Genomic DNA, 20797 nt, shown 5'->3' with positions numbered 1-20797 from the left:
CAGAAGGCAGAACAGTCAGTCCATTGGTACATGGTGGCGTAGTAAACATGTGTTGTATCAACATTATTGAACACTTCAAAAATAGCTTGTTGCCTAAGACCTATAGGGAGAATGGGTGACAAGGGTTTGTTGCTTCACGGTTGAGTCCAAATACACTGCATGGAAACAGTGTGTCAGAGTAAAGGAAGCCTATAAAATCATCACTGTTCAATGCACTTAGTGATTGATAAAGCTGTCTTCACTATCATGTTAAATCTAATTGATGTCATGTGGAACAGACTTCAAGAATCCCACTCCACCAGTGGGCCACGAATCCTCAAGTGTCTTCGGTTTCCCTTAAAATTGTTCTACTCTCTACATGGAGTTAAACCATTTCTGCTTAAGCCTTCAACTTGACAAGCCTCTGAGGAGAGGGAGGGCACCCGGTACAACACATGCTCATGTTTGTTCACATGGAGTGCTCACTGATGAGTCTTCTATTAAGTGTTTCCAACCCTGGTAATAAATGTTTAAAATAGTTCTAGCATTGGGCACATTGCAAATAGCTGTATTCAAGAGCTCAAGGTATCAAACTTGTAATGTTAGAAGGGAAATGTCAATGACTGGTGTTTTGTTCTTTCTTCTTTTTTTTTTTTTTTAAGGTGCTTGCTTGTTTCTGTAAATAATATAAAGCCTTAATCTCTTCTGGTGTAATGGAATAATATTTTAATGTGATGTTTGAATGTATATAATATATTTATAACAAAGCAGTTGGATAATACTAATCATGTTTGTTAAGTCTTGCTGCTTTTCTTTATTCATGCATTAGTCAGCACTTAGTCCCAGAATGTGATCACTGGTTGCAAAATGGCTTATGCTATTCCAGCCACTGGGAACACCTTGCAGTCCATTAAGTCTTGATTAGGGTGAAGTGATGAGTTGTTGGTTGGTGGTATAGGAGCTTGACCCTGTGTTATGCCAGAGTTCAACCCCTTTCAGGAAGAGCAAGTAATTCTGCTTTGGATGCTAAGCAGTAACTCTGCTGGATTGGGAAGGGAGAGGTTCTCCTAAGAACATCCAACAGGCCCTTTATCAAGTTAATGTAATTTGGACCTTTTTTAATTCCTAAGTGAAAGCTTACTAACGGTCAAATCTAAGCTTGTTTTCCCTTTCCTAGTTGCAAATTGAGTTGTGTTCAGATTGTCTTTTCCTGAAGAGCAGGGTACGGTATTTTTGAGTAGACTGACCTTGCTCTCAACTACTTCAGATATGATGGACCACAACTTCTGAAAGGGTTGGGACTTGGCAACTTCCTTTCGGTTAAAACTGCTGAATGCAGACATGACAGTTGGGTTCTGCAAGTTAAAATCACAACTGGTAACTTGGTTATCTTGAAGAACTTTGTATCATGACATCAATTGTCTGTTCTACTTGTCACAGTCAATATCAGGTCATCATGTAGCTTTAACAGTAAAGACTATTTCACTCCTGCCCTCATCCCTCTCCCACTTTCCCTCACCCTTGGCTCCAGCTTGAATTAAGTAAAAGTAAACCATTGTCCATGGCCAGTACAGAACTGGGTGGATGCTCAGGGCTTCTGTGTAAAAACAGCCTTAAACACCAAGTCCTTTGAGAGCTTTTCTCTTACTGCAGCTTGGAATGTCAAAGGAAGAGCAGTGGTGCGGTGTATGTAACAAGGGGATGTGTAGGGCATAAATTACTGGAATTTGTACTTAAAGAGCTGTTAAAGGCAATGGCTGTGCCATCCTCTCAGCCGCTTGATCTATAGTCTTACTGAAACACATCTGAGCTACTGATACTGGTGGCTGCTGGGACTGGTTTGATAATCTTGCTTAATTATGAAAAACTGGGACAGCAGTTAATCTCTGGATGCTCTTTTTACATGGTGATACTGTTGTGACTCCTGAGGCTGCTCTCGCTCGGGGCAACACAACACATCTGATATGACTGGCACCTCACAGGGTCCCCTGTGCATGTCACTGGTCATGAGGCTGTGGTAAGGGGCATGACCTGTGAGCAAGTCCTGCCATTGTAATCCTTGATCTTTCCCTCCTTGCTGGTAATTGAAGCATATCTTAAAGCTTCCTACACCTTGGAGGAGGGTTAAGGAACACCTGTATGGATTGGCTTGTTCTTTGGTCTTCAGTTTGTTCCACTCTGTTCCACTGCTGTAAAGTCAATAGGGCAGTTCTGGAGCAAACGGGTACACAGATTCTTCTTAACAGATGTAAATCTGGCTTAAGACAAATTTGTCTTAAGGTGATTAGGAACAGATTAGAGCTAAAGCAGAATAAAGTGCTCCTTTTGAACTCCACAGAGATGACCTGCGTTTCACTTCATCTAAAGGCTTTTAAAAGCTATTTAATTCAAGTCTCTCATCTCCACAGAAAGATGTGGTCAGGCTCTTGCTCCCTGGACCTTCAAAAGGTCTTTCATGCCTTTCACTCTAACATGTCTGTAGCTGCTCTCCAATGAGCCAGCTGCTCCTAGTAACATGAGCACCTAGCAGAAGGAGATGTGTTTTTTTACATGTGTCTGTGGTGATGTAGAGGTCCTTCAAGCAGAGCTGTTTGGGGTCTTCACCTACAAGGTGAAGCATTGCGCTGTGGCAAACTGAGGGAAATTGCTGCAAAGTACCTAAAATCCTGCTTGACCTTTTATTAAGCTAGTACTCAGGACAGGCTCATGGGCTGGGGTCTGGTGTTTGAAGATCCCATTGCCACATTTCAAACTTCCGAGTTTTCTGATGTCTCACAGCTTCTCCACCTTGTTTTATTTTTCTGATGGATCAAGTTATCTGTGTTGTCTCTACTGGTCTGCAGCCTTGACCTGTCTGATGCCTCTGAAATACTGGGGACAAACAAGGGAGTGGGTTTGGCCCATAGCACAAGACATCAGGGTCAGGATCAGCAGACTTGCCAATATGAGACAGGGCTAAACTAGAAAGTTTTGGCTCAGGTGCAGGGGCCTGTGTATAGTCCTCCTGGAACTTGGCTAGAAACAGGCCTAAAAAGTGAAAGGGAAGTTGCTGGTTGGAGTTCTGGCTGCTTCTATCAAACAGAGTTGTCCTGGTGAGCTTGGCAGCCCGGTGAGCAGCAGGGTCTCTTCTGCAGGCTGGTTCCCCATCTGCTGGCCAGGTTCTCTGAGCTCTCATGCCACCTAGCTGCTTCCCTGCTGGCTTCAACTATTGCTCTCAGACAGCAATACTGAATTCTAATGCTAAAGCTTAGAATTAAATAAAATCCAACTAGCAAGACCAACACTGCTCTTTTAAAGCAGCCTTAAAGAATAATTTATAGAACCAGCACCTTGGTTGTTTGCTGCTCAGAGCAGATACCTGATGGTCTTCAAGACATTTTGCTTTTGTAATTGTTTCTGCAGATTTTCATGTGGTGTCTTAGGGCACGGGTTCTGGAATAGGTGTTGCAAGACAAAGCAGAAATAATTTCCCTTCTTTTCCTTTCGATGGAGAGGATCAGGGGAAGAAATGCTGTTGACTAAAACGCAGCAGTGCAGATCTTCCTGACGCTCCTTATATCTCTTCAGGCTACAGCTCCTCTAGGTTCCCATCAGCTAGTTCAAGCCTGTATGGGAGAGCTGTCCCTGGAGCACAGCGAGCTCTGTGTGGCAGTGCTCCATGTCCCCTGTTCTGCCGAGGCTGTCCAGGCCCTCGGACTGTCTTGACTGCCCACTTCCCAGTGCCGGACTGGGTGCTGCTGGGGTGGAACCTGTGAGTGCTGGAGGGCGCCAGGCAAAAAGCGGCAGATCAGATCTCCTGCTCGGGGCACCGCGGTGTCCTTGGGCTTGCCCTGGCTGGGCGCAAGAATAGGTTAGCGATGCGCAGCATCGGGCTGTCACCAAGAGCCTATGACCGTTTGTGGAGCAGCAGAGCTAGCGCTGCGTTGGAGTTTTAATAGCTGTTAAATGCTTGGCGTCTCACAGCTCCCTGGGATTGTTCTTCCCAGGGTTTCTGTTAGAGCCTCGGCTGCCCCGACAGCACTGGTCCGCTCCACCCGGGAGCCCGCCTGCGCCTCGAAGCTGAGCAGGCAGCCTACGTGAATCAAGGAGCTCTCTGTGCAGCTGATCCGTCGCGACCTCCCTTTAGCGCACCCGCCCGAGCCGCGCCCTCGGAGCCGCACTTCCCGCGTTGCGTTGACGTCGTGGTAGGGGGCGGGGCTCCAGCGGCAGCGGCGCAAGATGGCGGCCACCACGGGTGCGGGTGAGCGGGCGCCGGGGCGGCGGGGCCGCGGGCCGGGGAGAGCTGGGCGGGGCCGCTCCTCACCGCTCGGCAGCCACGGCCCCCGCGCACGTCGGCGCAGCGGGCTACTGGCGGCCGAGGAGCCTGGTCCGGGCTGGAGGGGCGGCGGCAGGCGCTAGGCCGGGAGGCGCCCGGCGGAGGGGCGAGGGCGGCGGCGGCTGCAGGGGAGGAGGGGGCGGCGGTGGCGGCGGCGGCGGCGGTGTGGGCCGGTCCGAGGAGCGAGGCCCAGAATCAGGCCGGGAATAGTGGTGGAGTCAGTCCCCGGCGCTTCTCCGGCCGGCTCCTCCCCGGGGGCTGCCGAGGCCTCGCGGTGGGAGCGGCCCCGGCTGGGTGAGTCCGATCCGAGGACGGGAGGGCTGAGTGGAGCCACCCCGGGGCCTGCGAGATGCCTGTCCCGGATCTCTGCGAGCTGGCACCGCGAAGCGGCGCTGGGACAGGCGGCCAGGGCCGGGATCCCCTGATCGGGGCTGGCCTGGCCCGTAGCTCGTGGCTCGGTCCTGAGATACGGGCCTGGGGTGAGGGTGCACCGGCCGCTGACAGCCTGAGCACGCCCGGCGCAGCGGCTGATCCTGGCCGCGCAGAGCCGCCGTGCAAGCTTTTCCTTAACGTACTCCTCTTCCGGTGAGTTCGGTGTGGTCAGGGTTGACCCTCGGCTCTCTGGTCAGTGAGCCATGATTAGAGTTACGTGGGTGAAATGAGCTGCTTTAAAAATCTTTTTCAATGATAATATCTTCCTGTTACATCAGAAAGATGTACTTCCTTGTCAGGATGTGTATGATTCAAGAAGTCGTTTGGGGTATTTTTATCCCCTTTAAAATTGTTCCTCCACTTCTTTGAGCAGTTGAACAAATCCTATCGTTGCTTTTATCATTACGCATTAAACAAAAGTACTGCAACTAGATTTTGAGTGTTTTTTCTTTCTGCTGACATCCTCTAATGGACTTGACAGAGCAAATAAATTAGTTTCACTTCTGTTTAGCCATTTTCATTTTCCTGTTTTCATCAGCACATAGAGGGTTTCAATGTGCTACTGTAATGCTTGCTTTCAAGTTATTTCCTCCAAAGTTTGACTATGAGATCACCAGAAGACTGCCCTTGAAGATACAACAAAAACGTTTTGGAATTCTTTTGTTATGGATAGGTCTCTATCAACCAGTGTCAACTTTTAAAAGTAACCATTGCAATGCAGATAATTCATAGAAGTCAAATTTAGAAAAACACTTCCAAAATGCAGTAGATGTTCTGAGAATTGTATTTCACAGATCTGTGTTTGAACATATGTGACTGTGAGGAGTTGGAACACTTGATTAAAATACACCAAAAATGTAGTAGGGACTTTTCCCCTCTCTTATGTCACATTATTCTGGCTGCCATACTTTCTCAATAATCTTTTCAAGCTGCTGACTTTTCATTTTGTATTTGGCTGGAAGAACAAGACAAATATTTTCCTTGGTAAGCCAGTGTAGCTTCGTGAATTAGTTGTCTGGGTGGTCACAGAGGGGTATGTGTGGAAAGGGGGCTTGTCTGCAGCGATAAAGTCCAAAGCTAGTCCTACTGTAGCCCAGCTTTCCTTTTGCAGTGAACAGGCGTTGTGATAAGCTGTTGTTCACCATCATCTGCTAGCCACATTGTGCCTTTTGGGTTGCTTCCTGTTATTTCCTGGATTTCTGAGAGCTGTCTCCTTTCTTCAGTGCTGGAAGTATGCAGCCAGGTGTGGGCATTTGACAAGCACTGCACTTCAGCTGCTCGTGAGATCTTGTGTGTTTAACTGCTTCTGGGAAGAGGTGGGGAGAACAATGAAAAAAATCAGTGTGTGACTTATACGTGTGTTGCAGTAACACTGAACTTTTACAGTAAACTCTAAATTCACTATGGGAGAACCTTCAGATAGAGACTAGCAGTTCACATTGATGGTATAATCATACCCTGACCTGCCAGGATGGTCTTCTGCGTTAGTAAAGGTTGGAGAGTCTCCTGATAAAAGAGAACAACACAGTGTCCAGGTACTGGTAGTGGCACTGCAATGCAGTGTGTGTGGTTCCTTCTTGACACTGCACTGAAGGTATTGACTAGCACTTACAAATGGAGGCTGGAAGTGACACCTTCTTGTTCTCTACCTCTGATCAATTCATTCTGGGGATTTGGGCAGGTAGCTTAGTAATATCTTTACTCATGTAAAAAAGGTTTTGCCAATACTTGTTTAATTACATCCATTCGTATTTGTTTATAAAACACTTGAATGTGTTTGATATCCTGTGTTTGTAGTGGTTCAGCAAAAGAGCTTAAACAGAGATTGAGGATGAAAAATACTCAGCCCTTCTTCAAAAGCAGCTACTGACCCAGAGGAAGAAAGAGAATCATAGAAATGGTAGCAAATGTCCCTGTAGCTTAAAGTCACAGGGCTGCTCCTGAGAATTAGACACGTAAGCCTTACTTTGGTATCAATAAACAGGGAGAAGTAATGAACAGGGGGAAAATACTCACCTGGAAGAAATGTTGTGATGCAAGGACCACCAGTATCACATAGAGGAGAATCCTGTGTTACTGGTAATGTGGATTTCGTACACAATTAATATGAAAAGAGAGAACTGACTTTAATCATTCCAACAAGGCTTTTTGTAGAGGACTGTATACAGACACCCCACTGTAAGCATGCATCTGTAATTCAGACTGAAATGTCAAGCAGGGGCACTTCCCTGGCTCAGGTACTAGAGCTGATCTAGGCCAGAAATCAAGGGTTCCTTAGAGGCTGCCATATTCTGTGGCCATGCAGGGAAGTTGGGCTGCATGGAGTGTCAGTGTAGCAGTTAGAGTACAGGAGCTTGCTCCATGTCACTGTGCTGCAGACTCCAGTGTTACAGTGGGTCAAAACCTGACCACGTTGGCCTGTGGAATCCTGTTTCTCTTACCTTATCATCCTGAGAAAAGTTTAACAATCTCATTTGACCCATTTTTCTCTCCTATGTCACTTTAGGGAGTCTGTTGGAGGGCTGTGTATTTACCAACAGCGTGGAAAAACTGAGTGGTAGACCAATCTGCCCAGATTTAAGTTATTCCAGTCAGAGGAATGTGAAGAACTCCAGAAGGACAATTCATGAGGTGTATAATTCTGCTGATATTTGTGGCTTAATGCTCCTAACAGAGAGACAGAGAGAAGAGCACAGATTTAAGTACAGTATATTGTTGGTGGACCTGTAATATCACAGTAAACTCAAAGTTACGCTTGTGAAAAGCAAAGGAGAGGTTACAGTGAAGGAGAAACTGTATTGAAGGGTACAGAAGGTGTACCCAGCCTCTGCAAATGGACCATGATGTCTCCTTTGGAGTGCACTGCATGCAGTAGTCATTGCTATCTCAAAATAAATATTGCCATCCTCCAAGTACCTTCTAAGTCTGTAAGTAAAATACTCAAGGGTAGGGAAAAAGTAATGGATGAGAAAATGGGAAGATAATCTATGCCTTCTTAAATAAGGTGGCTCATAAGAGCACCTGAAATAGCAGGTGCTGAAGGAGTTTGTTGCAGAGCTTCCTTGTGCCTTTTAATGGAAGGATGCAGTAAGTTTAACTAAAAGATAAATAATTCAAAACTCTTACAAGATTATATTCAGTTGAATCTTTTCATGTACAGTGGTATAAATTACATAATGTATTTGAAAAATGCCATTCTGGCTGAGAATTTAAAATGATTCATTAGAGTGTTAAATATGTAAGTAGGTAAGGATCATAGCAGACAGAATGCTGACAAGCTTGGTGTGGTGTATGAAGGCTGGGGTTTTCAGGTTCTAAGAGTGTTTTTTAACTGTTGCAGGTCAGATTGAAATTACTGTGTTTCCAGCTGCTGATTAGTTTGTGCATTTTCCTCCCAAGCCTGACCTGGCCCCAGCCCAAAAGCAAAGCTGGGGGCAGTGCATCTCTCCTCTGCCGCTCCTGCCTGTGCTTGTCAGTTTGGGTGATAAGAGTCCTGTTCCCAACAGGTAACTGCCTTAGTCTACCCCTGTGGCCTCTTGGTCTTCAAAGCTTATCTTAAAATCTGAGAACCTGCTTGTGTGTTCACCTTGTGGGTGGTGTGAATGGAAGAGAAGCCAGCGATGGGTTGTGGGTAGAAGAGGCAGCTGGAGGTGAGCTGGCAGCTCTGGGTCAGGAGCAGCCAGTCCTTTGCAGCAGGCAGAGGAAGCGGTGGGCTTGTCCCAGTGAGATGGAGTGTAAAGACTTTCTTCAGGATGCTTGTTCAGGGTGACTTATTTTCTAGAGTAACTTCTAGCTGAGCTGGTAACGTTTTGCTTTTCATCCGTGATACAAGCTGTAGAATGCATCTGATTTTAACTTTTCTGCTGCTGGAAAGCTTTGTTTGGCTTCAGCCCTGAAGGATACTGCCAGTCTGCCCTAGACAAATGTTTTAAATGATCTCTTTCCAAGTAATCTGCTGAAAGTATTGAAAGACAGAACCAGTGCTCTGGTTTGCACTGCAGAGAAATCACTTCAGATTGTTTCATGTGCTCAGGAAGCTATTTTGGATCTGCAAAACATCTGAGAACCCGTCTGCGTTTTGAGAGTGGGAATCACGACTAGAAAGACGATGTCTCCAGTTCCTGTCTCCTGAAGGTGTTTGTGACAGCTGCTGAAAGCCTTTTTATTCAGTTTTAAACATTCCATCACTTCAGATACTTTATGTAACACTGTGACAGGGAATGATTTCCTCATTTTTTACAGTTGCAGTGCTGCAGGGGTAAGATGCCCAATTTTCAGTAGTTGCAGTCTCTGAAAAGAGATGAGAGATGTATTGGAAAAGATGTAATTAAGACTGAACTTCAAAGACACAATACCAAGCAACAAAGGGCAATAACATACTAAGCAAAAGAGGTGTTTGAAGCTCAGATTTCAGTTAACTTCAGTTACTGTAAGTCAAGAGCTAGACAGAAAGTTAAAATTGACACGAGAGGCCAGTTTGATAAGTTGCCTGTTATTGGTGAAGATGTCAAGAAACCTTCAACAAAAAGATGGTTCCCTCTTAGAGCCCCTAATGAGTGAAGTGTGTTTTCTGTCTGCTTCTCTGGGGTGTTCTGTGTGGTCTGTTTGTGCTTTAAACCTGAGGAGAAATGCTTGTAATTTGATGTCTCCTTAGAAAGGAAAGAGAAATGTATTCTTGAAGTTTCTGTGAGAAGTTTGTATTTTGTTCTACTGACTTTGAAGAGGATCTGCTCTCAAAGGCACACTTCCACCTTGTTTTGCTGGTTTCACTGTCCCCTTTTCAGCTTGATAAGGTGTATGAATTTGGAATTGCTTACACTGTATGACTGGGGAAAATGAACAGACTGAAAAGTATAGTCTGTCCGAATGTGTTGGTTTTAACTTGTTAAAAGTATTCTGTGTCCTTCACATGAATGTAAATTCAAGATAAGGAAAATCTCAGACTGGGAAGATTCCTCTTAAAGCTATCATAAGGCACATTCATTTGCGTGTCTGTGTATCTCTAGTAGTGCTGTGATATAAAGTTAGTCTGAGAGTTCTTTAATGTCTGTAAAACTCCAGGCTGGCGTTAAACTCTCTTCCAGAATAATTCTGTTCTTTCCTAGTGCAGAACATTCCTTAGTGAGGTTCTGAGTAGTCATGGTCAAAGACCTTTTTGGTTTGCCGTCTCTCAGTCTTGTGGCGCATTGCTGAGAAAGCAGCTGGGTTGCGAGGTGCACAATACAGTCATAATTCAGCTCTCCTAGCTTTGCTGTAGTGATTAATACTAAATATCTCCTTTTGCTCCAAAATGTTTTTTCCATTCGATTTCTGGCAGTATTTCAGTGTGGTCAGGCAAGCTGCAAGTGAAGCAATTATCTAGATGTTACTGTATTTTTCTACCGAATAAAGCTGCCATTTGAGAGGAGTCTTGAGCCCAAGTGAAGGCTAAATTAAAATGCATAACTGAAAGTACTTTCAACAACCTGATTACTTTTTAATTGCCTCTTTATTTAGGTTTTCTTGTGTTAAATGAAGGACTCTCAGTAAAACAGGTTGGTTTGGTTACTGCCTTGAAAGTCACCATTGCTACACTGAAAAGATTATGCAACGTATTTATTGGGGGGTGGAGGGAGATAGGCAGTTGACTCATGGTGTGTCAGCTGGCACAGGACATCTAACTCTGAATCTGCCATGGTTTAGCCATGGAATTGACTTGGCAAGTACTGAGTACGCCTAGAGCAGATCACATCACTTTCTAGGGATCTTGAAGGACAGCAAACATGTTGATGATGTGCTCCCATATAAGTGATAAAGTTTGTGTGGTTTCTGAGGTTTGGTCCCAGCAGGATGTGGTAGCTGACCATGACTGCTCCAGGCCATTGCAAATGAGGAGTTTGAGTTGGCTCAATGGCTTTGTGCATCTTTCCAGGCTGACCAGAAGGGTGAATCTGGTCTTTTATTCCGCCCTGCTTAAGGACAGCTTGTTTAGAAATTATTTAAAAGCATTTATGATCGTATGGCCATAGTCTTTTAAATGTATATGTGTGGTTTTGTTCCTGTTGAATCTCCTGAGAACATGTCAGGAAGGGAGCTGATTATCATGTTTGCTGTGACGCTGAGTGTACCTCCTGAAGTGGCTGAGGTGCTGGTCTTCCATTTTACACTTCTGAGCTTTAACATAGGAGAAAAAATAATATTTAAAAGGCAGTGCTACTGCTGGAGAGGGTGGTTTGTTGTAAAGTGACCAATCATCTCCCATGATCGTTTTGTTGTCTCTGAAGAGCCTAAAGAGTCAAATACAGGTGCTTCACTTTTTATACCTCCTGTAGTGCTCACAAGTGAGCAGTTGCTGCAGAATTAGTGATCATTTAAGTTAACTTTTTCCCTGTGATGGGACCTGGTGCCCGATACGACTAGCGAGCTCACTGTAGACTTCAGGCTTGTCAGAGAACTATAAAATCCTGTGTGAATTTTTTATGGTTGTGATTCATGCTGAATTTGTGCTGAATCAGAGCAGCTGTATCTGGGGAGAGCACGGAAGTAAAGTTGCCTTCCCTTCCTGTAAGTTTGTAAAAAGCCAAGCCTAGCTCTGGTTAGCAAATGCCAGAATTAAGGCTGCCTTTCAGACTTGGCCATGGCCTCCTCAGATACCTGTGTGGTGATGTCATTTTTAATTACGTGATCACTTCATGTTCTTTCTGCAGGATTCCTGCCTTGGTGAGCAGGGGTTGTGATACTCAGAGGAAGGGCAGACAGGCAATATTTTTGTTTCCCTTACTTGGTGTGTGTGGCCTGTGTCTGCTCATCATAGAGCTGATCCCTCCTAGGTGAGTCATGGTGGTCTGTGTAAACATGAGTAAAGGGTCTTCGTGCCACTGGGGAATGCAAAGTGGTGTTTTCAGGTACTGAAGTGTGGAGACTGAGACGATGCCTGCTAAGCATCATGACGTTGTGGTGCAGAAGAGTTGTTTTGTGGCAACACAACCGATGGGAGGCAGGACCTGCACTCCAGGAGGCTTCCCCTGTCACTCCAGTAGCAGGAGCGGCTCTGCTTGGGTTTCTAATAATAGCCAGGGAGGGTTTCCTTTGTGGCATCACCTGCCTCAGAATGCTGCTGTCAGAGGGAGGGTGGAGTTCACCCTCTAGAAGGACCTTTTGTTTGTCTTTTGTGTTTCTTTCCCAGGGTGCCAACAGGCAGGGCTGAAGCCTAGACAGCAGCTTCAGGCATCGTGCAGCTGTGAGTCATTCCCAGTCCCCATCCCTGCCATGCATCTGCTGCAGCAGAAAGACTTGGATAGGTGGGGGGTGTGTAAGGAAGAGTGGCACCTTGTCCTTCAGCTCGCACTCCGTCTGTTTCTCTTGTCCCTCAGCTCTTATCCTCTGTGCTGGAGCTAGACTGCTCTCCTCTGCCTCCCCCAACCACAGCATGGAGAGCACTGGGAATGTAATTAAAAATGGAGTGGCTAATCTGTCATCCTTCAGGTATGAGCTGCATACTTGAACCTTCATGTGGCTGAGGTACACAAAATACATACTTCACACTTTTAAGACTTACTGGGAGGGGGAACACTGGAGGTTTTTGTGCAGTGGAAATGGGGAGGTGACAGTGGTCCCCAAGCTATCCTGTTACCGCCAAGGCTTTAGCACTTGGTTAATCTTATGGTGATGGCTTCACCACCTGACTCATTTCCTTTCACAGCCAAAGATGTGCACTGCTTAGCAGCCATGGAAACAGAAGGTCTTGCTGGGAGGTGAAGGTGTAGATTTGGCATAGACTCATTTGTGTTTTAAAATGGGGGTTGCAGTCAGTTTGTCACACATTGTCTCTGCTGCTTCCCCCTCGTCAGGGGGAGGACTCCTCACACTCTTCCCCTGCTCAGCATGGAGTTCTTCCCACAGGAGACAGTCCTCCACAAACTTCCTCAACAGAAGTCCTTCCCACAGGCTGCAGTTCTTCATTAATTCCAACCTAGGTCCCTTCTGTGGGGTGCAGTCCTTTGGGAACATACTGCTCCAGTATGAATGTCCCACATGGTCACAGGTCCTGCTAGCAAACCTGCTCCAGCATGGGCTCCTCTCTTTCCATGGATCCACAGGTCCTGCCAGGACTCTGCTCCTTTGTGGATTTCCCACAGGACCACAGCAACTTTTGTAGTCATCCACCTTCTTCTACATGGAGCCCTCCATGGGCCCTGCCTCATCATGGTCTTCACCTTAGGCTGGAGGTGAATATCTGCTCTGGTACCTGGAGCACCTCCTCCCCCTCCTTCCCTGACCTTGGTGTCTGCAGAGGTGTTTCTCCAACATGTTCTCACTCCTCTCTTCTGATTGCTACTGGTGTTACACAGCTGTGGTTTTCTGTCTTAATTAAGCTATCCCAGACAAACACCATTGCTGATTGTCTCAGCCTTGGCCAGCAGCAGGTCTGTCCTGGAGCCTGTTGTTGTTGGCTCTATTTGACATAGGGAAATCTTCTAGCAGCTTCTCAAAAGCCACTCTTGTAGCCCCCAACATCAAAATCTTGCCATGCAAACCCAATACAAAGGAATAGTAATGGCCTAGAGTGCATTTCAATTTTGTGATGACTAAGGTACAGTTACCAGAAAGAAGAATGAGTAATAAATCATCTGTGGCCTGGGCTCAAGATCTTCCTTTGCCATGGATTGTGTGTGGCCTTGGATACGTCACATAAGCTCTCTATACCATTGTTTTCCATTAATGTAATGGGAAATAAGAAGATTTCCCTGGTTTGCTGTGTTTTGGGGATAAATGTGCCAGCAATTAAGTGCTGAAGTTCCTTGGTGGTGGAGGTCATAAGTACAAAGGATGCTATTGCTGCTGACAAAGCCCACTTAAATTAACTTCAGATTAACCTACTAATGTTATGAAAGAGTTTTATTTGCTTTGAATGGTATTTTTAAAAGCTCTGAATGAGGTGAGTGATGTCAGGCTTCTCATGGTGTCATTTTGCACAATCTTCTACATTTTCGTGTATTACATCATGTAGACAAGTGCTGATTAGAGCTTCACAACACCTGTGGATCTCTGAATGGGCAGAGATTGCCCTTCCTTTTCCTGCCTGGCAGCATTCTAGCATGTTTAATTGTAGATACCTTGTTTTGTTTGTAAAAGCCAAGCTAAATATGAGGATCTTTTTTGTAGTCTTGAAATAGTTTCATTCAAGGAATAGTAATGTTTTTGTGTTTTTGCCCAAATTGTTTTCTGTAGAATGACCAAAAGTGTCAGTGAAATCACTCTAGCTTTATTTTTTTTCCTAGCTTTATGAACTCAAAATATTTTCCTGATTGTTTTCAGGAGTAAAAGTTCCTCGTAATTTTCGTCTGTTGGAAGAACTTGAGGAAGGTCAGAAAGGAGTAGGTGATGGAACGGTTAGCTGGGGCCTTGAAGATGATGAGGATATGACACTTACAAGATGGACAGGAATGATTATTGGGCCTCCAAGAGTAAGTATCCACCTTAAGTATTAAAGTAGTACTGTTTCTTTTTAATCTTCTCCCTTTTTTTCTCTTAATCTATCCACTGAAGTAGAAAACAAACCACAAATAAGTGAAAAAACCCCACTCTTAGCAAATGATTTATGTTGAAGGTTCAAGTTCCCTATAATAATGGGTTTCATGTATCCATGTGTCTTTTTGCTTATAATTTGGAATATTTTCAGTGCCCTTCTCTGGCTAGTTCTGTTACATGTCTGCTTTATATTTACAGATTCATTAAGACATAACTTTTGAGATTCCAGGATTCTAGTATCCTGTACTCTTGAATACAGCAAGGTTTAAAATCCTTCGGCTAGTGAGATTACATGTGGAGCTGATGTAGGTAAAACATGGATGTTTTGTTCAGTACTGCTTAGTCTTTCTGCTGTTTCTTGTTGAGTTTATGGGTTGTTTTTTATTGCAGCAGTACTGACTTGCTCTTGTAGAGTTTCAGCTAACTCAGGAAATTCAAATTTTAATGAATTCGATTTATTCTCTGAATGTTCTCTCCTGAAGTAGCTTTGTTGTAATGCTACTGGTCTTTGTGGTAGTATTGTTGTGTTCTCTTTCTTTTTTTGTCCCCAAACCCTGCTAAACTGTGAGTCTCCACTCTAACAGGGGACTTGAGGACTTAATTCTGTGTTGTCCCTATGCATGTATCCTAAAAGCAAAACTTGACCGTTGTCTCCAGTTTCACTGTGTATCCCTGGTCTGTTTCCCTAACACCCTGACCATGAACTGCAAGTAGCTGATTCTCCTGCCTACAGCAGTAGAGGATGTCTTCTATATCTGGCCTCAGTATCACTTCTCAACAATTCCAGTGTTTTCCATCTATGTTATGGAAACCTTTACAGACCTTAAATAATGACACTGCCCTGTGTATTTCCATTCTGTCAGTTACCTTTTCTTTGTCTGCCATTGTTAACATCTCCCCATCAGTGGTTTGTTTATGATATGCCTGCATAATTTTTTTAGAAGAGCATTTGATTTTAGATCATTAGGAGAGTGTTAATGAGCCTGCATTAAGACTGTGAAGAAGACTCACTGTGTGCATATACTTTATGGAAAAATTAAGCAACCTTGAAATCTAATTTAGAAAATTAAATAGAAACTGCAGTGTGCAGACAGGGACATGCTGACTTGTCAGCAGTGGTAGAAGTTTGTAGTTCCTGTCATCCTGCTAAGCATGGCTGGAGGACTAGCACAGAAGGTGATTCACCTGTGCCTCTTTTGTCTTTCTGACACACTTATGAATATAGATTTTTATTTTCTTTTCCTAAAGTGTCTTGACTTCTTTTGAGCTTACTGCTTGAAAGCAGCAGCTGGTATTGAGAAATGCCCTGGGAGCTTTGCTAAGTGGCTGTCCTGCTTTTAGCACTGTTCATACTTGGGTGTATTAGGACCTTTTTTTTTTTTTTTTTCTTTTCTTAATAGGATGTGGGAGTACTGGCTCTGGAAATAAATTTCTAAATCCCATTTCTTTCTGGGTAGAAAGCAGCCACACTCGTAGCAGGTGGCAGAATCTTATGTTGGGCATCCCAGAGGGAAAAACGAACTGTGTTGCAGAGTTAGATTTGTGCTGCTGCTCTGAGTGTCCCTGCTACCTTACATGGAAGCATGCTTCTCCTTCCCAGACTTTGTGTGGATGGTTTTGCAGCCAGTGATTCATCTTTTTTATACAAGCTATTTAAAAACAGTGGTGCTGTCAAAACTTCAGCTTTATCTGCACATATTTCACGTTGGCTATAGACATGTGCGCTGCTAGGGCTTTCTGTGCTCTAGTCTTACTGTGGTGCTGTTATTTACAAAGACCCTGAACCTGCACAGACCTCTGGGCTGTTCATTGCTCTGTGTACAAGACATGCTCAGGGTCTCAGCCAGGAGACCTGGGCAGGCCAAGGAAAGCTGATGGGTGACTTGTTTCCCCAAAAGCTTTAACAGAATTCATTTTGTCATTGCCTTTGCTGGGCAGGCAGCTGTGAAAGGCTGTCTGACTGGGGTGCTGGAGAAGTGACCAAGAGGTACAGCTACCAGCCAGCGCTGGCTGGGTAGCTGCAGGCTGGTTCACAGCCAACTTCATTTGCCCAGATAAGAACCAGCTGAATCAGGAAGTCAGTTCTTGTATTTTTAGTAATTTACATCAAAATGCTCATTAGTATGAAAGAAAATATTAAGTCATTCAGGAGTGTAACAGCCTCCTGAAAGGCTCACATGGAGTTTTATATTAAGGTTTTGTACATGGGCAGTTGTGGTTGAGATCCTGGTGGAGCTGTTGTGCTTGGCTGCTGCATCTGAGCAGGACCTGCTGGCTGCTTCTGGGCTTCTGCACTCACATATTTGCCTGGGTTTTTGTTCATAGTCTCTACCTTGGGAGTTTAATGTTCATTGCGGTGTTGAAGGTGCAGGAAATTGTGTCAGAAGCTCTAAATCTGGAGAGCTTTGTCTGCCTAAACTTCCCCATGATGATCCTGTTCCTGTTGTATGCTTCTGCCAGCTGCCTGCATTGCCTAGCTGCACTGGAGCTCTGCACCAGATCATCACATCAAACCCAGTTGTTCTCAGAATGCAGCACAACATTAACTGTTGTTGTTTCTTTTACTTAAGTATTGAAAAATCAGAGTAGCCTTGTTACATTTTTCTCTTTTCTTTACCTGTAGATTTCTTACAGACTCATGATTCAGGATGTCTGTTATCTGTGGAGTAGCAGCACAGCATGTTACTTGGGTGGAGATGAAGTGATAAAGCTGTTTGGGATCAGGATGTGCTTTGCAATGTGTCGAATCTTGGAGCATTCCTCTTTCTGAGAATTAGCACATTGGTTTATGACCAAAGAGTATTTTTCAAGTGCAGTTCTAGGACAGGCTGCTTTTAGACAGTTGCATAAGCTAAAGTTGTGGCTTCAGTTTCAAGGTAGTGTGGCTGATTAGTAAACTGATAAAACCAAGCTGCTTTCCAAAGATTGGTTGAAAAGTAGGTATCTGATCTATGTGATGATTCAACTGGTGAATGGGAAGCAATGCCAGGTTTATTCCTAATATGAAAATTTGATGCTTAAAAGAGCAGTAGAATTTATTACCCTGAGGAGGTGTAGCATTTGATGCTCTGAATATTATAAAATGAACCCAAACCAGAGGTGGCCAGCTCAGTATATAAGTGTCTGCCCTTATGTTTAGTAGCTTGCACGTTCCTGAATTAACCACTCTTTGAACCAAATGCTTACTGAACTGCCTGATGTAATTGTTCCCCCCTTTCTTTTCCCCTCAGACAATTTATGAAAACAGAATATACAGCCTTAAAATAGAATGTGGGCCTAAGTATCCAGAAGCACCTCCATTTGTAAGATTTGTAACAAAAATTAATATGAATGGAGTAAATAGTTCTAATGGAGTGGTAAGTCTTTGGTTTTTATTCGTTTTAATATGATGTTCATGTGCAGCTTTGAATTCTTGCTTTATTTATACTTGCAGCTTGCTTAGCCACATACTGCTTGCTGCTGCCATTTGCTTTGTGAGGAAAGAAAGAGGGATAGAAGGGAAGTGTCTGAGCCAAGTGTGTTCTGAAATCGAAGCACAGAATTTACTTTTCTTGCTGTCTTGTCACTCACAAATAGTTGCATCATGCGGGGATTTGTTATGCTTTTAGGAAACCACTTTGCTTGCTTTTGCTTTCTTTGGTTTCTCCCATCCAGATTTCTTGTAGGACCTTTAGTTGGAGGGTGTGGGGGGGGAGTTCAGTATATCAAAGATACGGATTCTGACAGGAATGGTCTCTTTTGTTTATTTTAGGTGGACCCCAGAGCCATATCAGTCCTAGCAAAATGGCAGAATTCTTATAGTATCAAAGTTGTTCTGCAAGAGCTTCGGCGTCTAATGATGTCTAAAGAAAATATGAAACTTCCTCAGCCACCTGAAGGACAATGTTACAGCAATTAATTAAAAACAAACAAACAAACATGCCCCCCCTTATTCAATTTAAGCTGTCTTCATTTTCCACAGTAGTAAATTTTCTAGATGCATCTTGTAGACCTCAAAATACTGGAAAGGAAGTTCCCATTCAAAGGAAGTTTTTCTTGAGATACTGTAAATGATACTAATTTTTTTTTTTCATTTGAAATATAAGTTGTGCTATAACAAATAATCCTGTCGTGTAACCACTGTCCACATAGCTGAACTTCTGGTATCAGGAAAAGTCTATTTAAATTTATTACTGTCAAGACCAGTGTGGCACATCTAATTTAACTGTGAAAGCATACATCCCACAATCACCTTGCTGTGTGTCTGGCCTGAGTTGGTTTTGGCTTGGTTTGGGGTTTTTTTTTTGTTTGGGTTTTTTTTTTGGTGGGATTTTTTTTTTGGTTTGGGGTTTTTTTTTCTGTCTTTTGCAATAGAGTCAAAGCTCAGGGCTATTTATTAGAGTAGACACAAAGGTTTTTTGCTTCCAGTACTACACTGGGCTTTATGGACTACTAATGGGGATGTGTGCTAACCTCAGTCATCCCTCCCTTTGTGCTATCTCTAGTAAAGGCTGAATGTGACTGACTGTGGTCGTTTTGGGGGTTTTTGATTTTTTGTTTTGTTTTGTTTTTTACGCCCTGATAATCTGGGGCAAGCTTTCCTTCTTCCCTTTGGCCAAGGCATAGATTGTATTTCACTTCCTGGTGCCCTTCACCACTGACATGGGCTTTGGGTGAGGGATTCCAGGGTTCTTTTAACCTTTTTCCTCTTCCCCTCTTTTTAGTGAGGGTGCTGCTTTCTTTTTGCCCCTCTTTGTGACTCTTCTTACCCCTGGCCAGCACAGGGGTGATGCTGGGGCAATGACTTGACCTGTTCCCTCCTGCTTATCATTTTGGTTTTGCAACAAATTTAGTCTTCACCAGCCTGGGAAACAAGAGTATCTATTCTGCTCGCAAACTTGGATTTTCCCTGTCCCTCCAGCACTGCTGCCACACCACCAAGCTGGCCACAGCCAATGTTCTTAGATAGGCTTTGACGTGGTGAAAAGAGCAGTAATTTACCAGGATTGCTGAAATCTGCTGCTGCCAAACTTTAATGGGGAGGCTCTGCACACAGACATTCTGAACACACACTCCAGCTCAAATAGTTGCATTTTGGTGCTTTGGATTGACCCAAGAATGTTAATTAATGAAATGTTGCACTTAACGTTTGCCCCTTGTAAAGATGTGATGACTACAGACAAATCAAATCAGTGTAGTGGCTTTTATTAGGGTTCCTTAAGTCATGGGAGAGAAGGCTCTTCAGTGAAGATTCTGGGGAAGCAGTGCACACAGCAGATAAGGACCTCTTTTGGCTTTGCATCCTGGCAAATCGCTGCCTTTTCTGGTTTACTGTTTCGGACCACTTACTGCTGAAATGTGGATGCAAGCTTACATACAACCAACCCAGTGTGTCCTAAGTTTTATGAAAAATTCAGTGTTTGTGTAAAAAAAAAAAAAAAAAAGAAAAAGAAAAAAAAAGAAAAGGGAAAAAAAAAAAGAAAAATGGAAAAAAAGAGGAAAAGTAAAAATAAACACATTTTAAAGCAGCAGCTGTCAAGTCAATGAACAATTGATGTTTCCATTAACTCTTTTGAGGAAAATATTAGTTGTAAGGATTTAACATCCTCTGTAATTAAAGTTTAACAGTATTCCATAAGCAGCCTTTTTATTGTATCAGACCATTGCCTGATTTTAATATAATAAAAAGTGTGCATTAATATTAGAAGGCTTTAATTGTATTTATGTTTAGAATTTTGATCCCTTATGGAATTCCTGATTTGTTGGAAGTATCTTCCTACAGATCACATTTAGCTAACAGGATATAAACTGGTGGCGAAAGGCAATTGTCTTTATCCAGCTGCTGCTGCTGTGCCAAGTTGAATCTTTAGTTTGGGTTTAAACCTCAGAGTCCCACAGACTTGGCTGTTGGTATTAGGTGATGCTGAGGAGCTGCTGAAACAAGTTTCTAGATATATGTGCTGTCTGAAGGAGCTTTATCCTTGCAGTGACCTTGATGTGCTGTAGTCCTGAGGAAATCGACTCCCCCATACAGCTGCATGTCATACTGTCAAGTTCAAGGAGAACTTCACAACCTGAAATGTTACCTGTTGTCCCTCAAGCAGTGAAGTGTAAAAAGCTGAGCTGCTCTTCAAGTCTGGATTAAAACGGGGCTGTGAATTGTTGGCCTTTGCCACCTCAGAGGATTGCCAGAACGTGCTCGTGCACTCGCTTCAGCATTGTGGTGAAACAAAGGTTCTTCAGGGTTAGGAATGACCTTTGGTGAAACTGTGAAACTTGCTGCTGGCGTCTAGCCTGGAATACTACTCAATCCTTTGGTAGCTCGGAGGTATCTGTGAAGAGAACGCGACTAATCCTTTGTCAGCATTGTGTCTGTGTGTTTATTTCAAAGAGCTTGGTACCTAAATGCTGTTCGATAGGAACCAGAGCAATGCTTGATAATTACGGTGTGCTGCTTGGTTATCTCTGGTTTTCAGAGCTGTTGTAAGAGTGCCCTTGCCCTGTTCAGGAGGGTATGCATGGTTTGGGGCCTCCAACCTTCATGCTTCGAGTAACAATTTTAAAACCTTGAAACTGTTTTGC

General features: G+C 43.9%; 1 protein-coding gene across 4 annotated transcripts; it reads left to right on the top strand.

Moving 5' to 3' along the window:
- The first annotated feature begins 4188 nt into the window (after positions 1–4188).
- On the top strand, positions 4189–18462 carry UBE2V1 (ubiquitin conjugating enzyme E2 V1). Of its 4 annotated transcripts, none has more exons than XM_054391780.1 (4): positions 4189–4219; positions 14024–14172; positions 17467–17592; positions 17988–18462. In XM_054391780.1, exons 1-4 carry the CDS (start codon positions 4198–4200, stop codon positions 18132–18134), a joined length of 444 nt encoding a protein of 147 aa, XP_054247755.1. In that variant the 5' UTR covers positions 4189–4197; the 3' UTR covers positions 18135–18462. The 4 variants fall into 4 exon arrangements, with proteins under 4 accessions (XP_054247755.1, XP_054247758.1, XP_054247756.1 ...); XM_054391781.1 differs by having other exon boundaries at positions 4198–4213; XM_054391782.1 differs by having other exon boundaries at positions 4198–4219; positions 14033–14172.
- Positions 18463–20797: the final 2335 nt, after the last annotated feature.

The sequence above is a fragment of the Indicator indicator genome, chromosome 24 (genome assembly GCF_027791375.1).
Source record: "Indicator indicator isolate 239-I01 chromosome 24, UM_Iind_1.1, whole genome shotgun sequence".
Classification (NCBI taxonomy): Eukaryota; Metazoa; Chordata; class Aves; order Piciformes; family Indicatoridae; genus Indicator; species Indicator indicator.
Note: the sequence above shows the minus strand (reverse complement) of the source record. Positions and strands in the feature narration are given on the sequence as shown.

Excerpts from the sequence above, each read along its gene's own strand:
- UBE2V1 (XM_054391780.1), top strand. The coding sequence starts at position 4,198 with ATGGCGGCCACCACGGGTGCGG. Across the intron at positions 4,220-14,023 it reads GGCGGCCACCACGGGTGCGG|GAGTAAAAGTTCCTCGTAAT; the intron begins GTGAGCGGGCGC and ends GATTGTTTTCAG. Across the intron at positions 14,173-17,466 it reads TGATTATTGGGCCTCCAAGA|ACAATTTATGAAAACAGAAT; the intron begins GTAAGTATCCAC and ends TTTTCCCCTCAG.